Source organism: Amblyraja radiata, chromosome 20 (assembly GCF_010909765.2).
Source record: "Amblyraja radiata isolate CabotCenter1 chromosome 20, sAmbRad1.1.pri, whole genome shotgun sequence".
Lineage (NCBI taxonomy): Eukaryota > Metazoa > Chordata > Chondrichthyes > Rajiformes > Rajidae > Amblyraja > Amblyraja radiata.
The window spans coordinates 11868548-11896080 of NC_045975.1; the positions used below are offsets into that span (position 1 = coordinate 11868548).

General features: G+C 45.7%; 1 protein-coding gene across 1 annotated transcript in view; it reads left to right on the top strand.

Annotated features, from left to right (window-relative positions):
• syt9 (synaptotagmin 9) overlaps positions 1–27533 on the top strand; it is a 78582-nt gene that overhangs the window by 17659 nt on the left and 33390 nt on the right. The window contains exons 2-3 of the mRNA XM_033038809.1: positions 14392–14737; positions 18457–19000. Coding sequence (XP_032894700.1) covers positions 14392–14737; positions 18457–19000 — 890 coding nt within the window. The remainder of the gene's footprint in view (positions 1–14391; positions 14738–18456; positions 19001–27533) is intronic.

Sequence of the window (27533 nt, forward strand, 5' to 3'; positions counted from 1 at the left end):
CCAAGGTTTCCGTGCGGTTCCCGGAGGTTTTTGTCAGTCTCCCTACCAGCTTCCACTACCTGCAACCTCCGGCAACCACCTGCAACCTCCGGGAACCTCACGGAAGGAAATCATTGTTGACTTCAGGAAGACCAGAGGTGGCAGACATACCCCCATCCACATAAACGGGACTGAGGTGGAGCGCGTCTCCAACTACAAATTCCTCGGGGTACACATCTCAGAGGATCTGTCCTGGTCCCTCAATACCACCAAACTGATCAAAAAGGCGCAGCAGCGCCTTTACTTCCTGAGGAGGCTTAAGAAAGTTCACCTGTCCCCCCAGATCCTGTCCAACTTCTACCGCTGTACCATCGAAAGCATCCTGACCACCTGCTTCACGGTATGGTACAGCAGCTGCACCACAGCTGACAGGAAGGCACTGCAACGGGTGATGAAAACCGCTCAGCACATCATCGGTGCCCCGCTCCCTGCCATGGATGCCCTCCACCGAAAACGGTGTCTGAGACGGGCCGGGAAAATCATCAAGGACCCCTCTCACCCTAACCATGGACTATTTGCCCTCCTCCCATCAGGGAGGCGGTACAGGAGCCTCAGGTCTTGCACAAGCAGGCTGAGGAACAGCTTTTTCAATAACACCATTATACTGCTGAACTCAGAGTCCCGTCGCTAGCTATGTTTAGACTCTCCCATGTGTATACATTTGTATACATTTATTGCCTATGTACCAGTTTAATTCATCCACAGTCCACACATTGTTAATCCTATTTTTACTTTTATTTGTATTTTTATTTTGTATTTTTATTTTTATTTCTACTATCTTGCACTATGACCAGACGCTGAACTGCATTCCGTTGTACCTGTACTCGTATTTGTGCAATGACAATAAAGTTGAATTGAATTGAATTGAATTGAATTGAATTGGAAACCTTGGGTGGGGCGCAAAGTCTCCAGAGGTTTCCGTTCAGGTTTCCTAAGTGGGACAGGGGCATAACACTATCCTGCACACTAGGGACAATTTACAATTTTACCTAAGCCAATTAACCTACACACCTGTACGTCTTTGGAGTGTGGGAGGAAACCTGAGCTCCTGGAGGAAACCCACGCAGGTCACGGGGAGAATGTACAAATTCTGTACAAACAGCACCCATAGTCAGGATCGAACCTGGGCTTCTAGCGCTGTAAGGCAGCAACTCTGCCACTGCGCCACATGTTATATGCGTACTGGCACTAAACGTGATCTGCCTCTGCCACCCCCTTATGCAGCACATTCCAATCTCCAACTAACTTCTATATAAAAACAAAAATCCCTCTTAGATTGCCTCTACCGCCTTTCGTCTTAAAACTATTCCCTCTTGCCTCTTACACACCCACTATGGGGCAAATGCTCTATTGGTAGATGGATAATGGATAATGCATCGAGGATACAGAACGCCAGAGCAAAAACAAATCGTTTAACTAGACTAGGTCATTTTTTTTTTAAAGAGATTAGTCAAAAAAAATATTGTTCTATGGGATCGAGGTTTAGAGAGCAGAGTGATTTTAAAAAATGATCGCAAAGTGCAGATTAAATGAAAGAGAGGCAACTGAGTGGTTTTAGCTGAGAGGCTAAATGAGATTAGAATTGAAACTGCAGGATTAGTAATGAAAAACTGAAGAGTATTGCAGAAATGTAATAGGTTAACAGCAGGATTAAAATGATCTCAGTGGATTATGAAGAAAAAAATGAAAATAAACATTTGCAAAACCTTGGAGAGATTTAAAAAAATGAGATTATTCACGGAGAGAAATAAGGCTGTCAATTTGTCGAGCATGGAGAGAGGACAGCAGGATTATTAAGTGTTGCTCTTTGCTGATGGGAAGAACAATGAAGTACAGAAGTGGTTAAGATGGAGGTGAGTTATGGATCAACTTTAATAATCGAATTAGGCGATAGAAAGCCAAAAGCGATCATTCCAGAATCTTCCGGGAGAAAAGCCAGGAATGTGATGAAACCCTCGGAGTGTTGGCGTGTGTCAGGAAACTCAAGTGTGGACAATGTTACATCTATTTGTTCAATATGAAAGAGGACTCGTCTGGATAATTGCCAAGTGTTAGCTCAACATAGAGTCATGGGTTGATACTGCATGGATGCAGGCCCTTCGGCCCAACTCATCCGTGCCAACCAAAGTGCCCCATCTAGATCAGTCCCATTTGTCTGAGTTTGGCCGATATCCCTTTAAACAGATAGACACAAAAAGATGGAGTAACTCAGCGGGACAGGCAGCATCTCTGGAGACATGGAATAGGTGATGTTTCGAGTCGAGACACTTCTTCAGACTGAGAGTCAGGAGAAAGGAAAACGAGAGATTTAGACGGTGATATAGAGAGATATAGAACAAATAAATGAAAGATATGCAAAAAAGTAACGATGATCATGTAAACAGCCCGATGTTGACTATGGGCTGTGATAATGTGTTTCGCCGATATCCCTCTAAACAGATAGACACAAAAAAGTGGAGTAACTCAGCGGGTCAGGCAGCATCTGTGGAGAGAAGGAATGGGTGACATTTTAGGCCGAGACCCTTCAGACATTTAGAACTAAACTTATACCCCTCTTCATGGAGGTGATGATTGTACACTGAAGTTGCTGTGGGGCATGGCCTAAAACAGTCAGCCAAACCTGAAAATCCAAACCCAAATGTAGGTTTGGTTTTACCTGGATATAAAGTCCTGTACAGGTTCCCTCCAACTCCAGTGCTTTGATCTATCCCTCCAACAATTCTCACGGTAACAACAATACATTTTTGCAGTTCTTCAGGTACCTAGAGATGGAGGGCAGGTGTGATACAACATATTTCTGCGCAAACAAGTTCTTGTTGGTGCTCAGGTCCTGCTCCTTGTCATCAATAAGGGTGATGAGAGAGATATACAATACAATACAATACAATTTATTTGTTGTCATTTTAACCTCATTGAGGTTCAAATGAAATTTGGTTTCTGCAGTCAAACACACAAGAAAAAGAACCAAGACACAACACAATTTACACAAACATCATCACAGCGCATCTCCTCCTCGCTGTGATGGAAGGCAAAGTCTTATCTCTCCCCTGCACTCTTCATTCTCCTCCCGATGTCAGAGTCAAAGCCCCCGACGGGAAATGGTAAATAAGTCCCGCGGCAATTAATGCCGCGCCGTGCGATGCAAGGCCATGCTCCGGGTCTTGGTGTTGGAGCCCTCGGCGGGCGCTAGCAAGTCCCGCGGCCATTTAAAGCCGCGCCGGGCGGCGATGTAAGGCCCCACTCCAGGGGACTTACATCCCCTGCAATACCATGAAGGAAACAGGGTGAATGTGCAGTCTTTTTGGGGGTTTGGGGAATCGATGGACTGGAGAACATAGGTGTATAGTGAGAGGGGAAAGATTTAGTAAGAACTTGAAAAGCAACTTTTTCACACGGTGGGTGGTGGGTATATGGAACGAGCTGCGAGAGGAAGTTTAGTTTAGTTTAGTGATAGAGCAGGGAAACAGGCCCTTTAGCCTACTGCGTCCACACCGACCTGTGATGCCCGCACATTAACACTACCCGACACACACTAGGGACACTTTTACATAGATACCAAGTCAATTAACCTGAAAACCTGTACATCTTTGAAGCAGGTGCAATAGTAACATTTAGGGCGTTTGGACAGTTACATGGTTAAGAAAGGTTTAAAGGGATTATAAATTATAGGAGCAGAATTAGGCCATTTGGCCCATCAAGTCTACCCCGCCATTCGCTCATGACTGATCTATCTTTCCTTCTCAATCCCATTCTCCTGCCTTCTTTCCATAACCCCTGACACTCTTACTGATCAAGAATCTGTCAATCTCCACCGTTAAAAGTACCCAACCTCCACAGCCGTGTGTGGCAATGAAATTCCACAGATTATGGGCTAAACACGGGCAAATGGGACTAACATCAAAGGGCCATTGTGGTTAGAATGGATGAGTTGGGCCAAAGGGCCTGTGTCTGTGCTGTACGACTCTTTGACTCTTTGATTGTTTGCTCAACATTAAGCGCAAGCCCACCTCAGCACCAAACGACTATGACCTTCGGAGGACAGAGGTTGCACCACGCACTTTGGCTTGCACTATTATGATTTGCCTGGTATAACAAATAATGTATTGTATATTTATTGGTTCCTTTGTTGCGTTCGATATGTCTGTAAAAATGAAATGCAGTAAGAAATAATTTCATTATTCCTTTTCTGGGTACATATGACAATTAAACACTCTTGTCTTGGCTCTTGCCATCACCCTTAGCCCTGTCACTGTGCAGCGTTCAAGGTGCCTTTCTGCGGGTGGGGTGAGATGAGACATAGCACTTATTAATGACCAAAAAGGCATTGTTTATCTGGTAACCGAGGATGTGTGTCAGATTCTTAATCAATGCTCCATGGTTGTTTTCATTAAAAAACAACGTTAATGCCACAGTTGTAATGAAGGGGGAAGTGTCTGAAATGGGATATACAGAGGCGAAGTGGAAGTATTAGGGGGCTTAGTCTCTTTGTGCCTGAATAAATCTCCAGGCCGAGATGAAAAACATACAAGACGTTTAAAAGAAGCAGGGAATCAAACTGCAGATTATGTCTTAATCATCTCTGATCAAATGGGGATTGGAGGATTGCATTTGTTATCCTGTAGTTAAAAGAAAGGAACCTAAATTGTCACCCATTTCTACTCCAGCTTTTTGTGTCGATCTTCGGTTTAAATCAGCATCTGCAGTTCCTTCCTACACATTTTATCTTCAAGTTAGTTTAACTTGGGTGTCATAGAGTCAGTCATACGGCATGAAAACTGGAATTTGGCCCATCATATCCATGCTGGTCTTTTGGCCCATCAACACTAATCCCATTTAGAGTCATAGGGTCCTACAGCGTGGAACCAGGCCCTTCGACCCAATTTGCCTACACCAGCCAACGTGTCCCATCTACATTAGTCCCAGCTGCCTACGTTTGGCCCATATCCCTCGAAACCTGCCCTATCCATTTAGCCACATTAGATCACATTCTTCTACACCTTGCCTATTTAAATGTCTGTCTAAATGCCTCTTAAACATAGTAGTTGCATCTGATTCCTCCTCTGTCAAACTCTCTCTGTGGAGGGCCCATTATTTGAAGGGCAGCGAGTATAAATCTTCCTCCAGACAAACGGAGGTCCATCGGGCCAGTCAGTCTGGATCTGTTGAGGGCAGGTTGTGGCTGAGTAAAGTGATTTGAGTCTTTTGAAAAGGTAACAAGAAGGTCCACTGAGGTTCAACAGGCTCCACAGAGACCAAAGTAAAAGCCTTGGAGCCCGATAGAAGTATATTAAAAAAATATATCAGAGGCATGGATAGGGTAGACAGTCAGAACATGTTTGCCTGGATGGAAATGTCAAAGATTCGAGGGCAGAACTTTAAAAGAGAGAGTGCCACCCACTTCTTCTACAGCTTACTTTTCAGCTCGCCAGCATTCATTCACCCTGTCAGAAATTCTCATTGCATTTTCCATCGCTCCCCCTCCATTTTCTGCAAGTTAAAACCAACTTGCTTCCTTCCTTCCCCGGTTGTGAGGGTGGGTCTTCAACCTGAGACATTAATTCTACTTTCCTTTTCACAGATGCCGCCTGACCTGCTGAGCATTTCTAGCATCTTCTGTTCTTTATTTCAGGGTGATGCGCAGCGACACAACCAGTCGAGCCGCTGCCTTGCAGCTCCCACAACCCAGGATCTGACACTGTGTTGCTTTCATTCTGATCTCTATATCTGTTCTCATTCCTTCACGCTACTCCCTTTCTCTTCTCCCTCCCTTTGTCCCCATCCCCTTATTTTACAAGAATGATCCCAGCAGAGAGTGGGTTAACCGTTAACCGACGATGAGCGTTTGACGGCGCTGGGCCTGTACTCGCTGGGGTTCAGAAGGACGAGGGGGGACCTCATTGAAACACCGAGCGGTGAAAGGCCTGGATAGAGCAGATGTGGGGAGGACGGTTCCACCAGAAGTCAAAGCCTCAGAATTTTGATAGATTCTTGATTAGCACGGGTGTCAAGGGTTATGGGTGAGAGGGCAGGAGAATGGAGTTAGGAGGGAGAGAGAGAGATCAGCCATGAATGAATGGCAGAGTAGACTTGATGGGCCGAATGGCCTAATTCTGCTCCTATCACATGACCATATGACCTTTCCTTTTTTCCTCCCTTTTCCTTTTCTGTCGTCCTTTCACTCCACATCATCTCTCCCCACCTCCCCACTTTCTCCCTCACACGCTATCTTGCCTTCTCTCTATTCCCTCTAGGCTCTCTCCCTCTCTCTCTACCCTCCTTCCTTTTTCTCCTCTCTCCTCTCTTTCTGCCTGTCCCTCCCACTCACATCTTCATCTTACCCCCGGCCATCTCTTCTCTTAGAGCTCTCTCTCTCTCTCTCTCGCTCTCTCGCTCTCTCTCTCTCTCTCTCCTGCCCTTACCCCACAATCCCTCGAGATTTTTTTTTAGTTCCTCAAGGCAAGATGCAATATTCATTCAGGCCACTGCAAAAATGCAAATGGAGTCTCTGGAGTGTTCTCATTGCATGTTGCATTGCAATGAATGATTAATGCTACACGGATTGGAATTAAAGGGCAGCTCAACCTCAACGTTTTAATGGGGAACTTGATAGCTCACAGTCCCAATCATTATTTGCCATTAAGCCACAATTCTGTCAGAGAGTCATACACACAGAAACAGGCCTTTCGGCCTAACTCAACTACGCCAACCAAAATGGCCCCTCTAAGCTCATCCCATATCACTCCAAACTTTTCTAATCTACGAACCTGTCCAAATGTCTTTCAAATATTGTTATTCTACCTGCCTCAATTACTTCTTCTGGCTGCTTATTCCATACACCCACCACCCTCTGAAGGAAAAAGATTCCCCTCAGTTTCCCATTAAATCTTTCACCTCTCACCTTAAGTCAATGCCCTCTTATTCTTGATTCATCTACCTTGGAAGAAAAAAAACAGTTCACCCTATCGATTTCCCTCTTGATTTTAAACACCTCCATAAAGTCAACCCTCAGCCACCTGTGCTGCAAGGAACGCCCCTCCTTTCCCTATAGCTCATGCCCTCGAATCCTGGCAATGGTCTCGTGAATTATCACTGCACCCTTTCCAGTTAATGGCATATTTCTTATATCCGGGTGACCAAAACTGAATGTAATACTCCAAGTGCGGCTTCACCAATGTCTTGTACAACTATGACATTACATCTCAGGAGGCACAGTGGCGCAGCAGTAGAGTTCCTGCCTTACAGTGCCCGAAATCTGGGTTCTAACCTAACTACGATGATGTCTGTAAGGAGTTTGTACGTTCTCCCCGTGACCTGCGTGGGTTTTCTCCTGGACATCCACACTCCTCCCACACTCCAAAGATATAAACCCCAGACCCGGTGTCAGGATTGAACCCAGGTTTCTGGCGCTATAAGCCAGCAACTCTACCGCTGCACCACCTCTGCCTCTTAAATACTTCCAGTGGTTTTACAGGCTGCTTAGTTTCTGCAGTTCTGTTTTGTAAATGGACACCAAATTACATCGTCCCACTCCACTGATAGTTGATTAGTTCATAATCACCCCACAGTCTTTCTTACACTCTTTCCTTTGGATAAGATTGCAGATTACACACTAAAGTAGGTCCTGCCATAGACAGTGAAGATGGCTATCAAGAATTGCAGCAGGATCTAGATCAGCTAGACCAGTGGGTCAAGGAATTGCTAATGATCAGTGCGAGGTGTCGCATTTTGGGAAGTCGAACCAGGGCAGGACTCTCGGAGTGGACAGTAGAACCCTGGGGAGTATCGTAGAGCAGAGGAATGAAGTACATCGTTCCTTGAAAGTGATTGTACAGGTAGATATCATGGTGAAAAGAGCTTTGTGTGCATGGCCTTCATCAGTCAAGGAATTGAATATAGATATTGGGGCATTAAATTCCAGCTGGAAAAGCCATTGATGATGCCGTATTTGCGGTATTATGTTCAGTTTTGGTCACCCTGCTGTAGGGACGGAGCCATTAAGCTGGAATGGATGCAAAAAAAGCAACGAGTATGTTGCCAGGTCTTGAGGGTCTGAGCTATAGGGAGAAATTGGGCAGGCTAGGACTTTATTCATTGGCTGAGGGATGATCTTATAAAAGTGTATAAAATCATGAGGGAATGGATAGGGTGAATGCACAGTTTCTCAGGGTAGGGGGAGTCATGAACAAGAGGGCATTGGTTTAGGATGAGAGAGGAATGATTTATTGGGAATCTGAGGGTTAACTTTTTCACATAGAAGGTAGTGGGTAGATGTAACAATCTGCTGCAAGAAGTAACGTGGTTAAAGCAGGTACAATAACAACATTTTTTTTTTTAAATTTAGATAGGAAAAGTTTAGAAAATTTTGGGTCAAAAATAATGGGACTAGCTTAGATGGGGCATCTTGGTCTGCAAGGGCGAGTTGGGCAGAAGGGCCTGTTTCCTTGCTGTATGACTATGGCTGGTTAGCACACAACAATAAACTTTTCACTTTACTTCGGTACAAGTGACAATAAACTAAACTGAACTGATAAACTAAACTGAAACCATGTCTCTAAATTCCACCTTTCTTCAGCAGTGTATTTTTCCAGAGATTTTTAGCCTGTGCATAATTCCCAACTCATTTACAAATTCATTCCCTCCACTTTCACTTGAAAGATTCAATGCCAGTGAGAACACTCCTGAATTTATAGAACAGCTGATCAAGCTTTGCAAAACGATTGCTCAGCTCGAGTTTATTTCACTTACTTGTTGAGGGCATTATTGGGAATGCGGTTATTTATTACCTCTTCCTAATCAAGCTTGAGAGGTGCTGATGAGTGGGTTGAAAATGGTGGCAAACTTGTTCATGTCGCTAAACTGGTACCTGGGCTAAAGAACTGGAGATGGGAACTCACCTTAGCAGCTGGTACAGTAGGTGTTGCTTCAAGTCATTAAATATATTTAGAAGTTGTATTCACTGGAATTTAGAAGGATGAAAGGGAATCTTATAGAAACATATACAATTCTTAAGGGATTGGACAGGCTAGATGCAGGAAAAATGTTCCCCATGTTGGAGGAGTCCAGAACCAGGGGTTACAGTTTAAGAATAAGGGGGTTGTAAATATGTAGAATTCTCTGCCATAGAAGGCAGTTGAGGCCAATTCGGTGGATGTTTTCAAGAGAGAGTTAGATTTAGCTCTTGGGGCTAAAGGAATCAAGGGATATGGAGAAAAAGCAGGAACGGGGTACTGATTTTGGATGTTCATCCATGATCATATTGAATGGTGGTGCTGGCTCGAAGGACCAAATGGCCTACTTCAACACCTATTTTCTATTTTTTTTTAATGAAAGGATTTGGGATTAAAAATGGTGATTGGTGAAATGATGAGACTACAAAAAGAAAATCTGGTTCTCAAACAAGAAATAATCTGCTGGAAGAACTCAGCAGGTCAGGCAGCATCTGTGGAGGCAAAGGGATGGTCAACAATTTGGGTCAACGCCATCCATTGGGACTGACAGTGTAGCATGAAGTCAGAGACGAGGGATAGCAGGTGGTGTTATCAGATGGGCTGTCTACACACAGGGTCTACGCCAAATATATTGAGATGTCTTGAGGCTGGTCTGTATTAAGGTCAAGGAGGTGCAGGATGACCTGAGGCACATGAAGGGAGAACAATCTTCCAGGCCTGATTAGATCTGAAGACACGGTGGGGAGCTTGCAGAAGACCTGGCTGAGATATATGAATCATCGTTAGACTCAAGTGAAGTGTCCGATGACTGTAAGGTGGCAAAAATTGTACCTTTATTCAAGAAGGGCTGCAAGGAAAAGCCTGGGAACTATAGACGAGTGAGCCTAACATCTGTGGTAGGTAAGTTACTGGGGAGAATTTGGAGGGATAAGATATATGTGCATTAAATGGACATGAGCTGAGCAGGGATAGTCAGCATGGTGTTGTAAATGGAAAATCATGTCTTACAAATTGATTTGAGTTTTTGAAGAAGTAACCAAGGAGGTTGACGATGACAAGGCAGTAGACATTGTCTTTCTTGGTCAGCATGGACGATTTGGGCCAAAGGGCCTGTATCTGTGCTGTGACGTCCTGTGCATGGACGATTTGGGCCAAAGGGCCTGTATGATGACTGTGAGTTAAAATAAGACTTTCTTTTGAAAATTCTGTAAGATTAATATTTAAACACGGACATTATTAGAATTTGCCAAAGATCTAATTAGCATTCTACTGGGTTGGAACCAAAACATAAGGGCTTACATCATCAATTTCCCATCTCTGAAGAGATGATCTGTAAAGAATGAATTATTTGTTATGTGCAAGCAAGAAGCCATTTTATACACATTAAGATTACAGTGATGAAATGATTCATTCATGAATCAGTTTTGCCTCGGTGGTGTAATTGAGGAAATCCTTCAGCTAACGAGATAGGACGAGATGGCCTTCAGATCGCCTCACCTGGAGACACAAGGGACTGCAGACGCTGAAATCTGGAGCAAAAATCAGACTGCTAAAGCAATCCATCGGGTCAGGCAGCAGATAGACACAAAAAGTTGGAGGAACTCGGCAGGTCAGCCTGCATCTCCGGAGATGTTTTGGGTCGAGATCCTTCTTCAGACTGAGAGTCAGGGGAAAGGAAAATTAGAGATATTGACAGTACACAGAATGAATGAATGAATGAATTAATGAATGATATGCAAAGATATGCAAAGATATGCAAAAAGCAACGATGAGCAAGGAAAGGTGACGCCCACAACGGCCCATTATTGGCTGTCTTCTTCTTGCGTACGGCGTGCACAACCGAAAGTTGTAGATCAAGGGTAGACACCCAGGCCAGGACAGCATCACGTACTGGGTGGATGGCTTTGATACCACTAGGGAAAAGCCTCAGTGAGCAGCCATTCACGATGTGGTGGGATGGTCTGATCTGGATGTCTGCAGTCGCAAGCAGGGATGTCTGTCAACCTCATTTTATGCAAGTGATGGGCTGTTCTTACATGGAGGGTGCGGATTCTGTTCAGGGTTAGCCATTGGAGGTCAAACTCCAGTGGTTTCACTGTGGGGTCTGTGACGTTGTTGGTGTTGGCATCTTTCCAGGCTCAGTCTTGGAGTCAAACACGCGCACAAACAAATTGATTGGTGGCTGTGGATAAGGTGATAACAAGTTGTACAAACGGTGGAACTCAACAGAACGACAGTGAAACTAGTACGATGGCTAGGGTGGGGGAGGGACTGAGAGGGAGAGGGAATGCAAGGGTTATTTAAAATTAGAGAAATCAATATCATACCGCTGGTTTGTAAGCTGCCCAAGCGAAATATGAGGTGCTGTAACTCCATTTTGCGTGTGGTCTCACTCTGACAAAGGAGGAGGCACAGAGCAGAAGGGTCAGTGTGGGAATGGGAAGGGGAGTTAAAGTATTTGGCAAGTGGAGTATATACGTATATAATGGTATATGGACACACTGATCTGTTTTGTAGTCAATGCCTACTATGTTCTGTTGTGCTGAAGCAAAGCAAGAATTTCATTGTCCTATCAGGGACACATGACAATAAACCCTCTTGACTTGGATGTTGTCTTGTCTCGAGTCAGGCAGCATCTGTGAAGGCAGATGGATAGTTGGTGTTTCGGGTCGAGACACTGTGTCTTACATAGAAAAATAGATGCAGGAGTAGGCCATAAGGCCCTTCGAGCCAGCACAGCCATTCAGTGTGATCATGGCTGATCATCTACAATCAAGTACCCCGTTCCTGCCTTCACCCTACATCCCTTGATTCCGCTAGCCCAAAGAGCTCTATCTAACTCTTTTGAGTGCATCCAGCGAATCGGCCTCCACTGCCTTCTGAGGCAGAGTATTCCATAAATTCACAACTCTCTGGGTGAAAAGGTTTTTCCTCATCTCAGTTCTAAATGGCCTCCCCCTTATTCTTAAACCGTGGCCCCTGGTTCTGGGCTCCCCCAACATTGCGAACATTTTCCCTGAATCTATCGTGTCCAATCCCTTAATAATCCTCTCACCAGACTCGTAACAATCTTATCACCAGCTCTGTTAATGAAACACTTCAAGGCTCCAGTGAAGTATTGGTCATGGCCATAGTCGGCCTAGAACCTGGAGCTTTCTGTCTTGCTCACTATGTTGGCATCATTCTCCCTATATTGTTAATTATCAAGGATAGCATTTATTGTTTATCTCAAACCATCCTTTGAGAAGGAATTGAAGAGTGGGCTTCTTGAAACACTAGTTTAGAGATACAGCATGGAAACAGGCCCTTCGGCCCACCGTGTCCACACCGGCCATCTATCACCCGATCATACTAGTTTCATCCTACAATTTACATAAGCCAATTAACCCACAAACCTGCACATCTTTGGGATGTGCGAGGAAACTGAAGCACCCAGAGAAAACCCATGCAGTCCCAGGGAGAACATACATATTCCGCAGACATCACCCATAGTCAGGATCGAACCTGGGTATCTGGCGTTGTGAGGCACCGACTCTACCACTACGACCTGGGTGGGTTGTAGCTGAGATCTTCAGTTTCCCCCCACACTCCAAAGGCGTACAGGTTGCAGGTTAATTGGCTTGGTTAAATTGTCCCTAATGTGTGGAGGATAATGTTGGTTTGCGTAGATCGCTGGTCGAAGCAGACTCGGTGGGTCGAAGCGTGAGTTTTTGCGCTGTAACTCTAAACTAAACTGAATATATATGTTTTCGGGAGAAGCAGGCTAGGGCAGGAAAGAACCACACTAATTAACTGAGGTAAGTCAGTGGCAAAAGGGTAAAGTGGAGCATAAGCCGTAGCATGTACCAGTTGGTTCAATGGACCAATGGTTCTTTTATTGCTACTTTCACAAAGGAACAGTGATATACATTTGTTTGCATATAGATCAGTGAGATTATTGCCGTACATGAAGACAATCCCCAATTACGTACCGCATGCATGGAAACAGCCCAACGGGTCCATATGAAATAGATTTTGGCAGCATCTTACACAGTGCCAGCTGTAACTGGCCATAAAGGCCCTTTGAGGCCATCACCTCATTAGGATCGCCAGCGAGCCGTCCTTCAATCCTCTCCAGGTCTTCAGCCTTCATGCCCCCGGGGGTGGGGGCCGAACTTGAAGACGCAGCAGGTTAGACCACCCCCCACCCCGATTCTCCTCTGGGCCCATTGTCCAGCATCGGCCACTGGCGACGACTCTCTCCTCCTTCCGGTTTCTGGTCTTCGGTGACGAGCGGGAGGCTCGGACCCACTTCGGGCAGGCACCCTCCCGGTTGCACAGCGGGCTGCCTGTCGGCGTTTGGCAACCGCCTGCACGGCCCTCCGAGCGCTTCTACCACGCGGCCCTGTGTCCCTCAACGACGGTGGCTCCTCAGCTCTTCGGGGGTTGAGCAGGACCTGGTGCGGCCTAATTTGGTTGGGCCTAATTGCCTGTGTTTTGTTTTGTAAATCCTAGTCCTTTCCAAACAACCTTATGCCAAGAATATTTAACGGAGGGTGAAAACGAGTGCAGAGGGTAGATGAGATGCAATTTAAAGCCTCGTACCTGCAATTAAACCACGGCCATAATTCGATCATACATTATCAAATCTGCCCACTTGTGAAATTCATATCATGGACCACGTCTCATTATAATGTATATATTTCATAAATGATTTATTGCTGAAACTCGAGAAATCATTCTAGACCTTAAGAATCGATTATAGTCTTGGCAGTGTATTAAAAAAAATTGTTCATAAACTTTGAAACTCGAAATCACATTCTCATTTGGTTTTATTTCCTTCAGTATCCTGGGGGTAATCGGTGATTAGAAACTTAATGGGACCAGCCGCATAGAATCATAGTTATAGGGCTATCCAGCATGGTCACAGGCCCTTTGGCCCAACTCATCCATGCTAACTCAGTCGGTTAACCCAACAAGTCCCACTTCAATGGTTCAATGGTTTCTTTATTGTCATGTGTGCCAGGTAGAATGAAATACATTTATTTGCATGTATCTCAGCAAGACTATCCCCATACTGTACATAAGCACACCTTCCTTTCTGTTCTGGGCCTCCTCCACTATCAGTGTGGGACGACACACAAAATGGAGGAACAGCACCTCATATTTTGCTTGGGCAGCTTACAGCCCAGCGGCATAATATTGATTTCTCTAACTTCAAGTAACACTCGCTTCCCCTCTCTCTCCGTCCCTCCCCCATCCTAGCCGTCATACAATTATAGATGGGCTGAAGGGCCTGTTTCCATGCTGGGCAGCTGTGCGACTCTGCGAAGGGCCGAATGCCCTCCTCTTCTGTTGTAATGGTACATGATATGCATTGAGTGCTGGTTCTAAGGGAGGGGGTTCTTCCTCGTTTTTTTTCCAGACATCTCCATTAGCCTCCTGTCACTGGTGGTGACCGCCTGTGGCCTGGCGCTCTTTGGCGTCTCGCTCTTTGTCTCCTGGAAGCTGTGCTGGCTGCCGTGGCGCGAGCGGAGCGCGTCGTCCAACCGCAAGGAGAGCCAGCAGGAGCAGCAGCACTACACGGACAACGGGACCGATGGGCACGGCTACAGCGAGGACTTCACCACGGAACCCGCGGCCTACCCAGAGTCAGCCATGAAGATCAGCCACACCTCCCCCGATATCCCCGTGGACGCGCAGAACAAGGAGAACTGCGCCCACAATGTGCGCGTGCAACGGCAGGCCACAGAACCCACTTCCTCCACAAGGTCAGTGATAAAAGGCTTAGTTTATTGTCATGTACATCGAGGTACAGTGATCAGCCTTGTTTCATGCGAACTGTTACAAGCAGACTCACAGTGGAACGACTATACTTGATTACAATCGAGCCGTCCAGAGTGTATAGACACACGACAAAGGGAATAACATTTAGTGCAAGATAAAGTACAGTAAATCCAATTACCGGCGGCGTCACGGTGGTGCAGTGGTAGACCTACTGCCTTACAGCTCCAGAGACCAGGGTTCGATCCTGACTAGGGCTGCTTGTCTGTTACGGAGTTTGTACCTTCTCCCCGTGACCTGCGTGGCTTTTCTCTGAGATCTTCGGTTTCGTCCTACATTCCAAAGACGCACAGCTTTGTCGGTTCACGAAAATGCTGGAGAAACTCAGCGGGTGCAGCAGCATCTATGGAGCGAAGGAGATAGGCAACGTTTCAGGACGAAACGTTGCCTATCTCCTTCGCTCCATAGATGCTGCTGCACCCGCTGAGTTTCTCCAGCATTTTCGTGTGTACCTTTGATTTTCCAGCATCTGCAGTTCAGTCTTAAACAGCTTTGTAGGTTAATTGGCTTGGTATAAATGTAAAAATGTCCCTAGGGTGTATGGGATAGTGTAGGTGTGTAGGGATCGTTGGTCGATGCGGACTCTGTGGGCCGAAGGGCCTGTTTCCATCCTGTATCTCTAAATTAAAAAATAAATAGTCAACAGACAGACAGCAGAAAGACTGTACAACAATCAAGCCATCCATAGAGTATAGATACATGATAAAGGGAATAACATTTAGTGCAAGATAAAGACCAGTAAAGTCCGATTTAAAAATAGTGGCCACAAGGAAACATGCAAGCAAAGTGCACCGGAGGTTAGGATCAAACCCAGGTCTCTGATCTGTGAGGCAGCAAATCTATAAAACTGCCACCTCCCCTCAGCCTAGATAATCTCTCCCCCTAATCACAATCCTGCAGCCAACGGAGTTTCGTTTGAGCCTCACTGAGGTTCAAATGACATGTAATGAATATTGTATTGTATTGTATTGTATTGATTCTATCCAAATTGAAATTTACTATTGAAGTTTACTATCGCAACTTTTAAGAAACATTTAGGCAGGTGCATGGATTGGGCAGGTTTAGAAGGATATGGTCCAAACACAGGCAGGTGGGACTAGTGTAGATGGGACATGTTGGTCGGTCTGGGCAAGTTGGGCCGAAGGGCCCGTTTCCTTACTTTCTGTCTCTATGACTTGATGAAATTAAGTAAGAAGTACAGGCAGTTCTGCTATAACCCATAATTCCATGATTCTAATTGGATGTAATGTGATTGAAGAATCAGGGAAGGCTATTTGCAATGCGATTTTGATCAGGAACTAAAAAACTGATCAGGACTTAAAAGTTAATTCGGAAATTGACAAGCGGGAAAAAAAAGTTTAGGGAAAAAAAAATCAATATTGAAAGAAAAATTGTTTCCATGGAAAAGTACCTGGATGAAAAAAATTGAGAGGGATATGGGCGAATTGCAGCAAATGGGATTATTTAGACAGGACATCTTGGTCGACATGGATGAATTGGGCCAAAGGGTCTGTTTCCCTGCAGTATGACTCTACGATTCCCTGCAGTAATCAGACACTATTGACTCTTACAAACACAGGTTTACTGCGGGAGATCATTGAAATTGACAATCGATTGCTTCTACTGACACTTGTGCAATGATTCTCTTAAACAATGTAACATGTAACCGTTAGTATTCTTAACTTGCAGTAATAAGTGTATAAGTGTTAACAAATTCCTTTATGTTTTGAAAATCATGCAGGAGAAATAGCTTTGTGATAGCGAGTCGCAAACTTTAATATCTAACCCACCTTTGCCAAAAGTTTTCAAAGTATACAGTTTTCAAAGTATACAGTATAAAGACCAGCTGCAGAAATGGGCAAAAATGGTACAAGGAATTTAGTCTGAGCAAATGTGAGGTATTGCACTTCCAGAGTTCAAATGAAAGGGGAAAGTGTACAATTTGCAGCAAGACCCTTATGCCCCTGTCCCACTTAGGAAACCTGAACGGAAACCTCTGGAGACTTTGCGCCCCACCCAAGGTTTCCGTGCGGTTCCCGGAGGTTGCAGGTGGTTGCCGGAGGTTGCAGGCAGTGGAAGCAGGTAGGGAGACTGACAAAAACCTCCGGGAACCTCCGGCAACCGCACGGAAACCTTGGGTGGGGTGCAAAGTCTCCAGAGGTTTCCGTTCAGGTTTCCGAAGTGGGACAGGGGCATTAACCTGCATTGATTTTCAGAGGGCTCCAAGTCCATAGCTCCTTGAAAGAGGCAACACATGTAGATAGATTGGTAAAGAAGGCACGTGGTATGCTTCCTTTCATGGGCATTGAGTTTATCAGGATATCATATTGAAGCTTTATCGGGTTTTGGTTAGGCAGCATTTGGATGTTAGGCAAATTTGGGTTATTTTCAGAAGATGAAAGGGAACCTGATAGAAGTATGTTAAATTATGAAAGTCATAGTGAGGGTAGAGAGTCAGAACCTTATTCCTAGAGTGGAAATGTCAAAGACTAGAGGGCATAGCTTTAAGGTGAGAGGTGCAAAATTTAAAGGAAATGTGTGCGATAAGTTTTTTTACACAGAGCGATGGCTGCCTGGAACATTGTGCCAGGGATGGTGATAGAGGCAGATACAATAGTGGCATTTAAGAGACTTTTGGATAGGCTCATAGTGATGCAGGAAATGGAGAGATATGGAACATGTGCAGGCAGAGAAGGTTAGTTTATCTTGGAATCATATTCAACAAGGACATTATGGGTTGAAGTGCCTTTTCCTGTGCTGTACTGCTCCCTGTTTCCCATTGAAATGGCAAGCATGGTGGCGCAGCGGTAGAGTTGCTGCCTTACAGCGCCAGAGTCCCAGGATTGATCCAGACTATGGATGCTGTCTGTACGGATTTTGTACGTTCTCCCTGTGACTGCGTGGGTTTTCCCCGGGTGCTCCGGTTTTCTCCCACACTCCAAAGATCTACAGGTTTGTAGGTTAATTGGCAACAGTAAATATTTTAAATTGTCCCTTGTGTGTGTGGGATAGTGCTAGTGTGCGGGGATTGCTGGTCAGGACGGACTCGGTGGGCCGAAGAGCTGTATATCTAAACTAAACTAATTGTTTTTGTAACCAAATCCTTCTTTCACAGTTGTGAATCTGTGGAATTCTCTGCCTCAGAAGGCTGTGGAGGCCAATTCTTTGGATGCTTTCAAGAGCGAGTTAGACAGAGCTCTTAAAGATAGCGGAGTCAAGGGATATGGGGAGAAGGCAGGAAAGGGTTACTGATTGTGAATCATCAGCCATGATCACAGTTAATGGCGGTGGTTGCTCGAAGGTAAACTAAACTAATTGTTTTTATAATCCAATCCTTCTTTCACAGTTATGAGTCTGTGGAATTCTCTGCCAGAAGGCAGTGGAGGCCAATTCTCTGGATGCTTTCAAGAGAGAGTTGCATGGAGCTCTTAAAGATAGCGGGGTCAAGGGATATTGGGAAAAGGCAGGAACAGGGTACCTATTGTCTATTGTCTGTTGTCTATTTCTAAGGTTTCTTAGGAACGTACTATAACAGAACTACCTGTTAAAATGATTCACAAAACATGATAACCAACTTTGACCCAGTCCTTGAAAGGACATACTTGTTCCACAATTCCAACTGACTGATACTGTTCTATGGTTTCAGGCATAACTCTATACGGAGGCAGCTGAACCTTTCCAACCCGGACTTTGACATACAACAGTTCCAAAGGCAGGAGAAGCCAATGGACATTGGGCGGATAAAGCCCGAGTTGTACAAGCAGAGGTCGGTGGACACAGATGATGGTCGAAGGAGCAGCCAGACCTGTGGCAAACTTAACTTTGTGTTGAAGTACGATTGCGACTTGGAACAGCTGATAGTCAAAGTCCACAAAGCTGTCAACCTGCCGGCCAAGGACTTCTCCGGCACCTCTGACCCTTACGTGAAGATATACTTGTTGCCCGACCGCAAAATGAAACACCAGACTAAGGTCCATCGCAAAACCCTCAACCCCGTCTTCAACGAAGCCTTCCTCTTCCCCGTCCCTTACAACGAGCTGGCCAACCGCAAGCTTCACTTCAGCGTGTACGACTTTGACAGGTTTTCACGCCACGACGTGATCGGCCAAGTGGCCGTTGACAATTTCCTCGACCTGGCCGACTTTCCCCGGGAGACGATGCTGTGGAGGGACATTCTACACGTCACCTCGGTAAGTGAGAAGCTCCAACGCCAAGCAAGGCGCTTACTCCAGCCATCGGTTTCTCTGGGAGGCCGGTGTTGGCTTGAGGGCTTCAGCCTGACTAATGCTGCAACAGATTACACAGGAGTAATCTGTCGAGCTCGGAATCTGGAGTTTAGAAGGATGAGAGGGTATCTTATTGAAACATATAAGATTATTAAAGATTTGGACACGCTAGAAGCAGGAAACATGTTCCCGGTGTTGGGGGAGTCCAGAACCAGGGGCCACAATTTAAGAATAAGGGGTAAGCCGTTTAGAATGAAGATGAGGAAAAACGTTTCCACACAGAGAGTTGTGAATCTGTGGAACTCTCTGCCTCAGAAGGCAGTGGAGGCCAATTCCCTGGATGCTTTCAAAAGAGAGTTATGGGCCTATCCCACTTAGGTGACATTTTAGGCGACTGCAGGAGACTACGCAGTCGTCACATGTTCGCGGGTGGTTGCCGGGGAGTCGCCTTCATGGTCGTGAGGAGTTCCTGCATTTTGGGAACCAGTCTCGGCTTCATTATGGTCGCCGCGAATCTTTCAAAATGTTGAAAAATTAGCGGCGACTTGAATGAAGCCGCCGTGGAGAGTAGCAAGAATTCTCGTGCCGTAGGTGGGTCGCCAGGAGGTCCTAGTGGGTTGCCAGGAGGTCGAAGGTTCTTCTAGGTTCTCATAGGTTGTAGCCGGTGCTAACCGATGAATGGCACGTTGGGGGAAAAAACGTAAGCAGTAGTTTTCAGAACCGGTAATGTTAAATGTCCGCCGAGCTTCACAGCCGTGTATCTCTGGCTTCTTAAAAGTTGTCTCCACTCCTTCTCTCCCCCCTCTTTTAAAGGACTTACCGTACACTGTGCTTTAGCCATCTTAATTACAGCACCAACCTTCCTGTTCATCGCGGTATCACCTTGGCTTTGCACTGTGTGAATTTCACTCAGACAGCGCTCCCCCCGCTTGTCCTGTCCCCCGCCTGCATAACGGGCTGGTGAAGGAAGCGATGTGTGTGTGTGTGTGTGTGTGTGTGTGTGTGTGTGTGTGTGTGTGTGTGTGTGTGTGTGTGTGTGTGTGTGTGTGTGTGTGTGTGTGTGTGTGTGTGTGTGTTCCACTCTGAAAGTTGCCGTTCCAGTTGCCGCTTTATCAGTCGCCAGCAGTCGACGGAAAAATCGCCTACGTGGGACAGGCCCATTAGATAGATCTCTTAAAGATAGCAGAGTCAAGGGATACGGCGAGAAGGCAGGAACGGGGTACTGATTGTGGATGATCAGCCATGATCAAAGTGAATGGCAGTGCTGGCTCGAAGGGCCGAATGACCTACTGCTGCACCTATTTTCTATGTTTCTATACACGTACAAATAGAAAAATACCAGAGTGCAGAATATCGTGTCGCAGCATTGTAGTGTTCCAGTTACAGAGAAACCACAGAGAAAAAAAATGTGCAAGGGCAGCAATGAGGTGCGATGGAAGATCGAGACTACTCCCTAGCTCATGGGAGGACCATTCAGTAGTCTGATAACTTCTTTCATTTTTTGAGAAAGTAGAGCTTTCTTGGCTGTGGCTTCAATGTGGTTGGGCCAGGACAAATTGTTGGTGTGATTTATGTCCAGGAACTTGAAGCTGCTGACCACCTCCACAGTCATAGGAGCAGAATTAGGCCATTCGGCCAATCGAGTCTAGTCTGCCATTCAATCATGGCTGAACTATCTTTCCCTCTCAACCCCATTCTTCTGCCTTCGCCCCACAACCTTTGACACCCATACTAATCAAGAATCAGTCAATCCCCGCTTTAAAAAGATCTAATGACTTGGCCTCCACAGCCGTCTGTGACTATGAATTCCACAGATTCACCACCCTTTCACCAAATAAATTCCTCTTCATCATCTTTCTAAAGGAACGTCCTTTTATTTTAAGACTGTGCTCTCTGGTTCTCGACTCTCCCACGAGTGGAAACATCCTTTCCACATCCACTCTATCCAGGCCATTCACTATTCGGTGAGTATCAATGAGGTTCCCCCAACCCCTCATTCTTCTAAACTCTAGCGAATACAGGCCCAGTTCCGTCAAATATCATCATATGCTAAACCAATCATCGCCAGGCTCATCCACTGGACCCTCTCCGATGCCAGCACATCCTTCCTCAGATATGGGGTCCATAGTAGTCTGGAGCATGGGACCACCACATTTCCCGAAGTCGATAACTAATTTCTTCATGATGCCCTCTACTTCTGACCCTGAATTTGTTTCTCCTTTCAAGTACTTTGCCAACTCCTATACAAATGCAACAACCCCAATCTGCCTCCTTATTACTTCCCCTGATCTTGTCTGTATCCATCAGCACCTTTCGTGCAACAGTTGAGATGTCATGTTACAGGTGTACAAGACCACACCTGGCGCATTGTGTGCAGTTCTGGTTGACCAGCTACAGGAAGGACGTCATTTCACTGGAAAATATGCAGAAGAGATTCACAACCACGTCACCAGGACTGGGCGACATGAGTTACAAGAATAAATTGGGTAGGCTAGGACAGTTTTTCCCAGGGTAACGGTGATTGAGGGATGACCTTATGGGCCTGTCCCACTTGGCCGATTTTTTCGGCGACTGTCATAGTCGTAGCAGGTAGCCGAAAAACCAGAGACTTGACCCCCCTATGACAATGTCTACGACAATGTCTACAACAACCTACCACCTAGTCGACATCCAGCTACAGCAAGCTACCGACAACCGACAACTGATTAGGAAGTCCACCTCTACGACCACACCTACGACAACCTATGTCCACCTGTCAATCTTCTTGACAGGGCAGAGGAGACGAAAATTAGAGACTGTAGGTTGATAGTGAGAGGGGAAACACTTAAAGGGAGACTTGAGGGCTAAGTTTACTCCAGAGAGAGTGGTGTGTACATAGAATGAGCTGCCAGAGAAAGTGGTAGAAGATGTCAAAATTACACCACTTAAAGGACATTTGGATGGGTCTATGGGCAGGAAAGGTATAGTGGAATACGGACCAAACGCAAGCACGTGGGATTAGCTTAGATAGGCATCGTGGTCGCTATGGACGAGTTGGGCCGAAGGGCCAGTATCCATGCTGTATGACTCTTTGGAGACATGTTAATAAAATATGAGACTGAAGAAGGGTTCCGACCCAAAACGTCACCCATCCTTTTCCTCAAGAGGTGCTGCCTGACCCTCCGAACTACACCTGCACTTTGTGTCTATCTTTGAAAAAAATCAAAAATGACTTCCCCCCTTGAAGTCATCCATCATACTATTACAATCCTGTGCATCGCCAGAATGGTGTATTTACGGAAGAGCAGAAATGAGCATCGGAAGAGCACCCTAAAATCATGCCACCATATTTATTTTTACTGGTGTATAATTGCAGCAGGCACTTGTGAAAGTTTCTTCCAGAGAGACATTAACCTGGTTTTGGATCATGCGTGCTTAAGAAGAACACATTACGTATTTGCTTGTTATCTTCACATCGAAAGTCAAATCCCTGGGAAGTCAGCAGCAGAAAGTGCAAATTTAGCACAAACAAAACCGCGTCAGCACAGCCCTGACCCATTTTCAAGATTCTTGCCTGTAATCCCCTGATAATAAGGAGCTCAAATTCAGCTCCTTATTCGCCATATGTGAGAGAAATCGACAGTGCATTTGTTGTGTTGCTATTGCAGAAGAACGCTGGAGAAAACAATATCAGGCTGTTAAATCAATGGAGTGTGACTGAAGATGTGCAATTACTGTAGGCTGTCTAGCCTTGTGATTTCATACAGAAAGCCCTCAGCCGTTTAGCTCAAGTTCCTATCCCTGTAATCACCTCCATCTCTGCAACCCCCTGATATATCTACACTCTTAAACCTTGGTCTGTCCATCACTGAACTGATGCAACTGGAAGAGATGCCGTCTCACAGAGCCAGGGAACTGGGTTCGATTCTGACCTCGGGTGCGGTCCGTGTGGAGTTTGCACATTTCCTTATGACCACGTGGGTTTCCTCTGGGTGCTCTGGTTTCCTGCCACATCCGAAAGACATGCAGGTTTGTAGGTTTATTGGCCACTGCAAATTGCCCTCAGTCTGCAGGGAGTGGGTGAGAATATGGGATGACGTAGAACTGGTGTGAATGGGAGATCGATGGTTAGCTTGGACTCATTAGGCAGAATAGCCTTTGTTCCAGCTGGATCTTTAAGGCTGAGTTGCTCTACCACTAACATGAAGCCATGTAAAAAAAAATCCTGAAATGAGTTATAAGGAGGGTGGACAATCTGGGATTGTTTTCCCTGAAGTGAAGGGGACTGAGGGGCCACAGGGAACCGCTGAGCTGAATAGCAGAGGTGCTTGTAACCGGGAAGCTGCATTGAAAACAAAGGAGGGCGATGCTGGTAGTCTAAGGCAGAAATATAGAATGTGGGGCAGCGCAAGAGCAGGCCCTTTGGCCCACAGTGCCGAACATGATGAGCATCAACATGATATATATATATCCGTGGATTGTCACCTTGTCGTGGTGGAGAAGCTTGTGTGGACCTGTGATCCTGAGAGCGATGCCGTCTGGAGCTATGCTCCTGGTAGGGCCACCCATGGTGGTGAGGTCGAGGGGGAGGTCTCTGACAAAGAGCAATCCAACCAAAACCTCAACGGTGGAACAGGCGGAGGACGATGGCTGACCTTAGTGGAGCGTCACAACGGCTGGGAAGGCGGATGAAGGCTGCAGCAGAAAAGGGTCTCCGGTCGTCTTGGACTCCATGCCACTGGTCCTGACCCAGATCTGTCAAGGACCATGGGGTGGCTGTCTGTGCACCAGTCTCCCCACGTTAAACAAAGTCACGCACAGGCGTCCTCCATATAGGGACTAGCACCCTGGAGACACCCATGGTCAGCCATGACCGAAGGGGGCCTAAGAAGATATATATATATCACAAAGGTAGACACAAAAAACTGGAGTAACTCAGCAGATATCAACATTGCCTTCTTCATTACCCCAGCAATCTCAGTGTCATCTGCAAACTTTCTACCCGACCCGTCTATGTTTTCATCCAAGACATTTATCGTGGACTGTGAAGAAAGCTATCAAGGTATATCAGCGGGATATAGATCAGCTGCAGAAATGGGCAAAGAAATGACTGATGGAGTATAATCTGAAGCAAGTGTGAGGTGTTGCACTTCGGGTGGTCAAATGTGAGGAGAAAATGTACAATTAATGGCATGACCCATAACAGCATTGATGTACAGAGGGATCTTGTGCTCCAAATCCTTATCTCCCTGTAAGTGACCACACAAGTAGATAGAGTGGTAGAGAAGACATATGGTGTGCTTGGCTTCATAGATCAGGGCATTGAATATAAGATAGACACAAAAAGCTGGAGTAACTCAGCGGGACAGGCAGCATATCTGGAGAGAAGGAATGGGTGACGTTTCGGGTGGAGACTCGATCCGAATTGTTACCCATTCCTTTTCTCCACAGATGCTGCCTGGCCCGCTGAGTTACTCCAGCTTTTTGTGTCTATCTTTGGTTTGAACCAGCATCTGCAGTTCCTGCCTACACATTGAATGTAAGAATCAGGAAGCCATGATGCAGCTTTATTGCACTTTGGTTAGGTCACTATTGAAGTATTACGTGTAGTTCTGGTCACCCCATTGCAGGAAGGGTGCGAAGGCTTTACAAAGGTTGCAGAGGAGGTTTGCCAGAATGATGCCTGGTTTAGGGGTATTACAGTAGCTACAGGGCCAGGTTGGACAAACTTGGATTGATTTCTCTGGAACGTCGGAGGTTTCAGGGAGACCTCTGATAGAAGTATATAATATTCATCATTGTCGGCGTGGCTATCCCTCGAGGTCCAGGATGTTGGTCTATGTTCCGTTGTTTTTATGGACTCTCAGGTGGCTTATGAGTCCAATCCACTCACAGAACGAAGACGCATTCTGTGCGTGTGTTTGTTTAACATGTGCTTGATGTTGCGCTCCAAGAAGCACACGGTCCTTCACAAATCAATCAACCCATTCCAATGGCAAGGGAACCAAGACGATTGGAGCTGATAGATCTGTTGCAGCCTTCACCCGCCTTCACAGCCGTTGAGTTCAAGATAACTTTGGTCCGCCGTTGAGGTCTTGTAGGTTGGATCGTTCTTAGTCTGGACCCTCATCCTTGACCTTACCGCCGTGGGTGGCCCTACCAGAAGCTGGTGCTTCCGACGGCATCGCTCTCGGAACCATGGGGGCACGCAAGCCTCTTCCGAAGAGATCCGAAGAGGATATAATATTATTTTTATCATATTATTAATAATATAATATTATGAGAGGCATAGATAGAGTGGACAATCAGAACCTTTGTCCCAGGTTGGGGAAATCAACTACCAGAGGGGATAACCTTAAAGTGAGAGGGCCAAATGTTTAAAGGAAGGTACATAAAAAAGCTGGAGAAACTCAGCGGGTGCAGCAGCATCTATGGAGCGAAGGAAATAGGCAACGTTTCGGGCCGAAACCCTTCTTCAGAACTGTTTAAGCAGTTCCTTCTTAAACAAATGTTTAAAGGAGATGTGTTGAGCAAGTTTATTACACAGAGGGTAATTTCCACGGATGATAGTTGAGGCAGATATGATAGTGGCATTTAAGAGACTTCTGGTTAGGCACATGGATATGCAGGAAATGGTGAGATATGGATTATGTGCAGATGGATAAGAGATAGTCTTGGTTCATTGTGGGCCGAATAGCTTGTTCTTGTTGTTGCACTATTCGATATTCAACGTTCTATGTCCTTCCATCACTTTTACAAGTAATTCCCACTCTGGATCAGGCCCAGATCCAATGACCTTGCTGTGAAATTCCTCGGGAAGATTGATTGTGCAGTCAACGGAACCAAGTGGGTGGAGCTGATTATATCTTCACTGGGTATTCTTGTGTTCTGAGCCAACAATCAAACATCTATTTTAACCCGAAGATAGACACAAAAAGCTGGAGTAACTCAGCGGGTGAGGCAGCAGATTGTGAAGATTGAAGACTGTGAAGACAGCAGAAAATTATGTCTATCTTCGGATACAGCCCGACCTGCTGAGTTACTCCTGCTTTTTGTGTCTATTTTTGTTGTAACCCAGCATCTGCAGTTCCTTCCTATTTTTTTTTTAGATTTTAGAGATACAGCGCGGAAACAGGCCCTTCGGCCCACCGACTCCACACTGACCCCCACATTAACAAAAGCGTACACACACTAGGGACAATTAACACTTATTCCAAGTATACAAATCCAAGCCAATTAACCTACAAAGCTATATGTCTTTGGAGTGTCGGAGAAAACCCACACGGTCACGGGGAGAACGTACAAACTCCATACAGACAGCACCCGTACAGACAGGAGTCGGGATTGAACCCGGGTCCCTGGCGCTGCAAGCGCTGTAAGGCAGCAAATCTACTGCTGTGCCACCGTGCTGTCCTATCTATTTTAACCCTCTCTGTTTTATATGATGCTGGTTGAAAATTATATACTTCCCCGAGAATACAGGAGAAACATCCCTGCTATATGGGTAGTGGTTTAAGTATTGGTTTATTATCGTCATGCGCATCAGGATGTAGTGAGAAACTTTGTTTTGCGTGCTATCCAGACATATCATGTTGTACACGGGATACGTGCCATTTATCTGAAAGGGGCCTTTGTTTGTGCCTTCATCCATAATGTCCCCAGGAGTTAATGGGGATGATACATGCACCACCTCATGGATGCCTGGAATCCTCTCCTCTGGTAACCTTATTCCATCATGGAGTTTGCACTAGTTTGCAAACCTCATATTCAGCCTGGTTAGCTTACAACCCAATGATTTGAATTCTCCAAATTTAGGTAACTCAGTGGGACAGACAGCATCACTGGAATCTCCGCTGGACATGCTGCCTGTCCCGCTGAATTACTCCAGCATTTTGTGTCTATCATCATTGTGACTGTGGTCGGCACACACTCGGTGGGCTGAGGAGCCAGTTTTAACGCTGTATCTGTAAGCTGAAACCTAAACTACCCTATCCACTTGTGTCACCAGTTTCAGGGTGCCATGGACTTGCACCAAAGGGCTCTCTGTACAACTACATTACTAATGTTTCTGCTATTTACCTTGTATGCCCTACCAGAATTTGACTTCCTAAATCGCTCAATCTCACTCTTCACTGGGTTAGAATGATATGGCAACGTTTCCAGCTGATCTATGTTTGTCTGTATCCTTAGACAACTTTACAAAACTGCTGCAAGTAAGAATTTCATTGTTCCATTTTCAGAGAATTAAACACTCTTAAATCTTCAGTCTGTAACGTTGCCTGTCCATTCGCACTGCAGATGCTAAAGCCCCTGTCCTACTTACCCGAGTTACTCACCAATTCTACCGAGTTTTCGCCTTGATTCAAACTCGGAGATGCCAGCCGTAGGTACTCGGGGCTATTTTTTTACTCGTGGACATTTTTCAACATGCTGAAAAAACGTCCGCATTACGAGCCGCTACGAAATATCTACGGACTCCCTACGGACTCCTGCGGACTAGCTACGGACATTCTTCCTC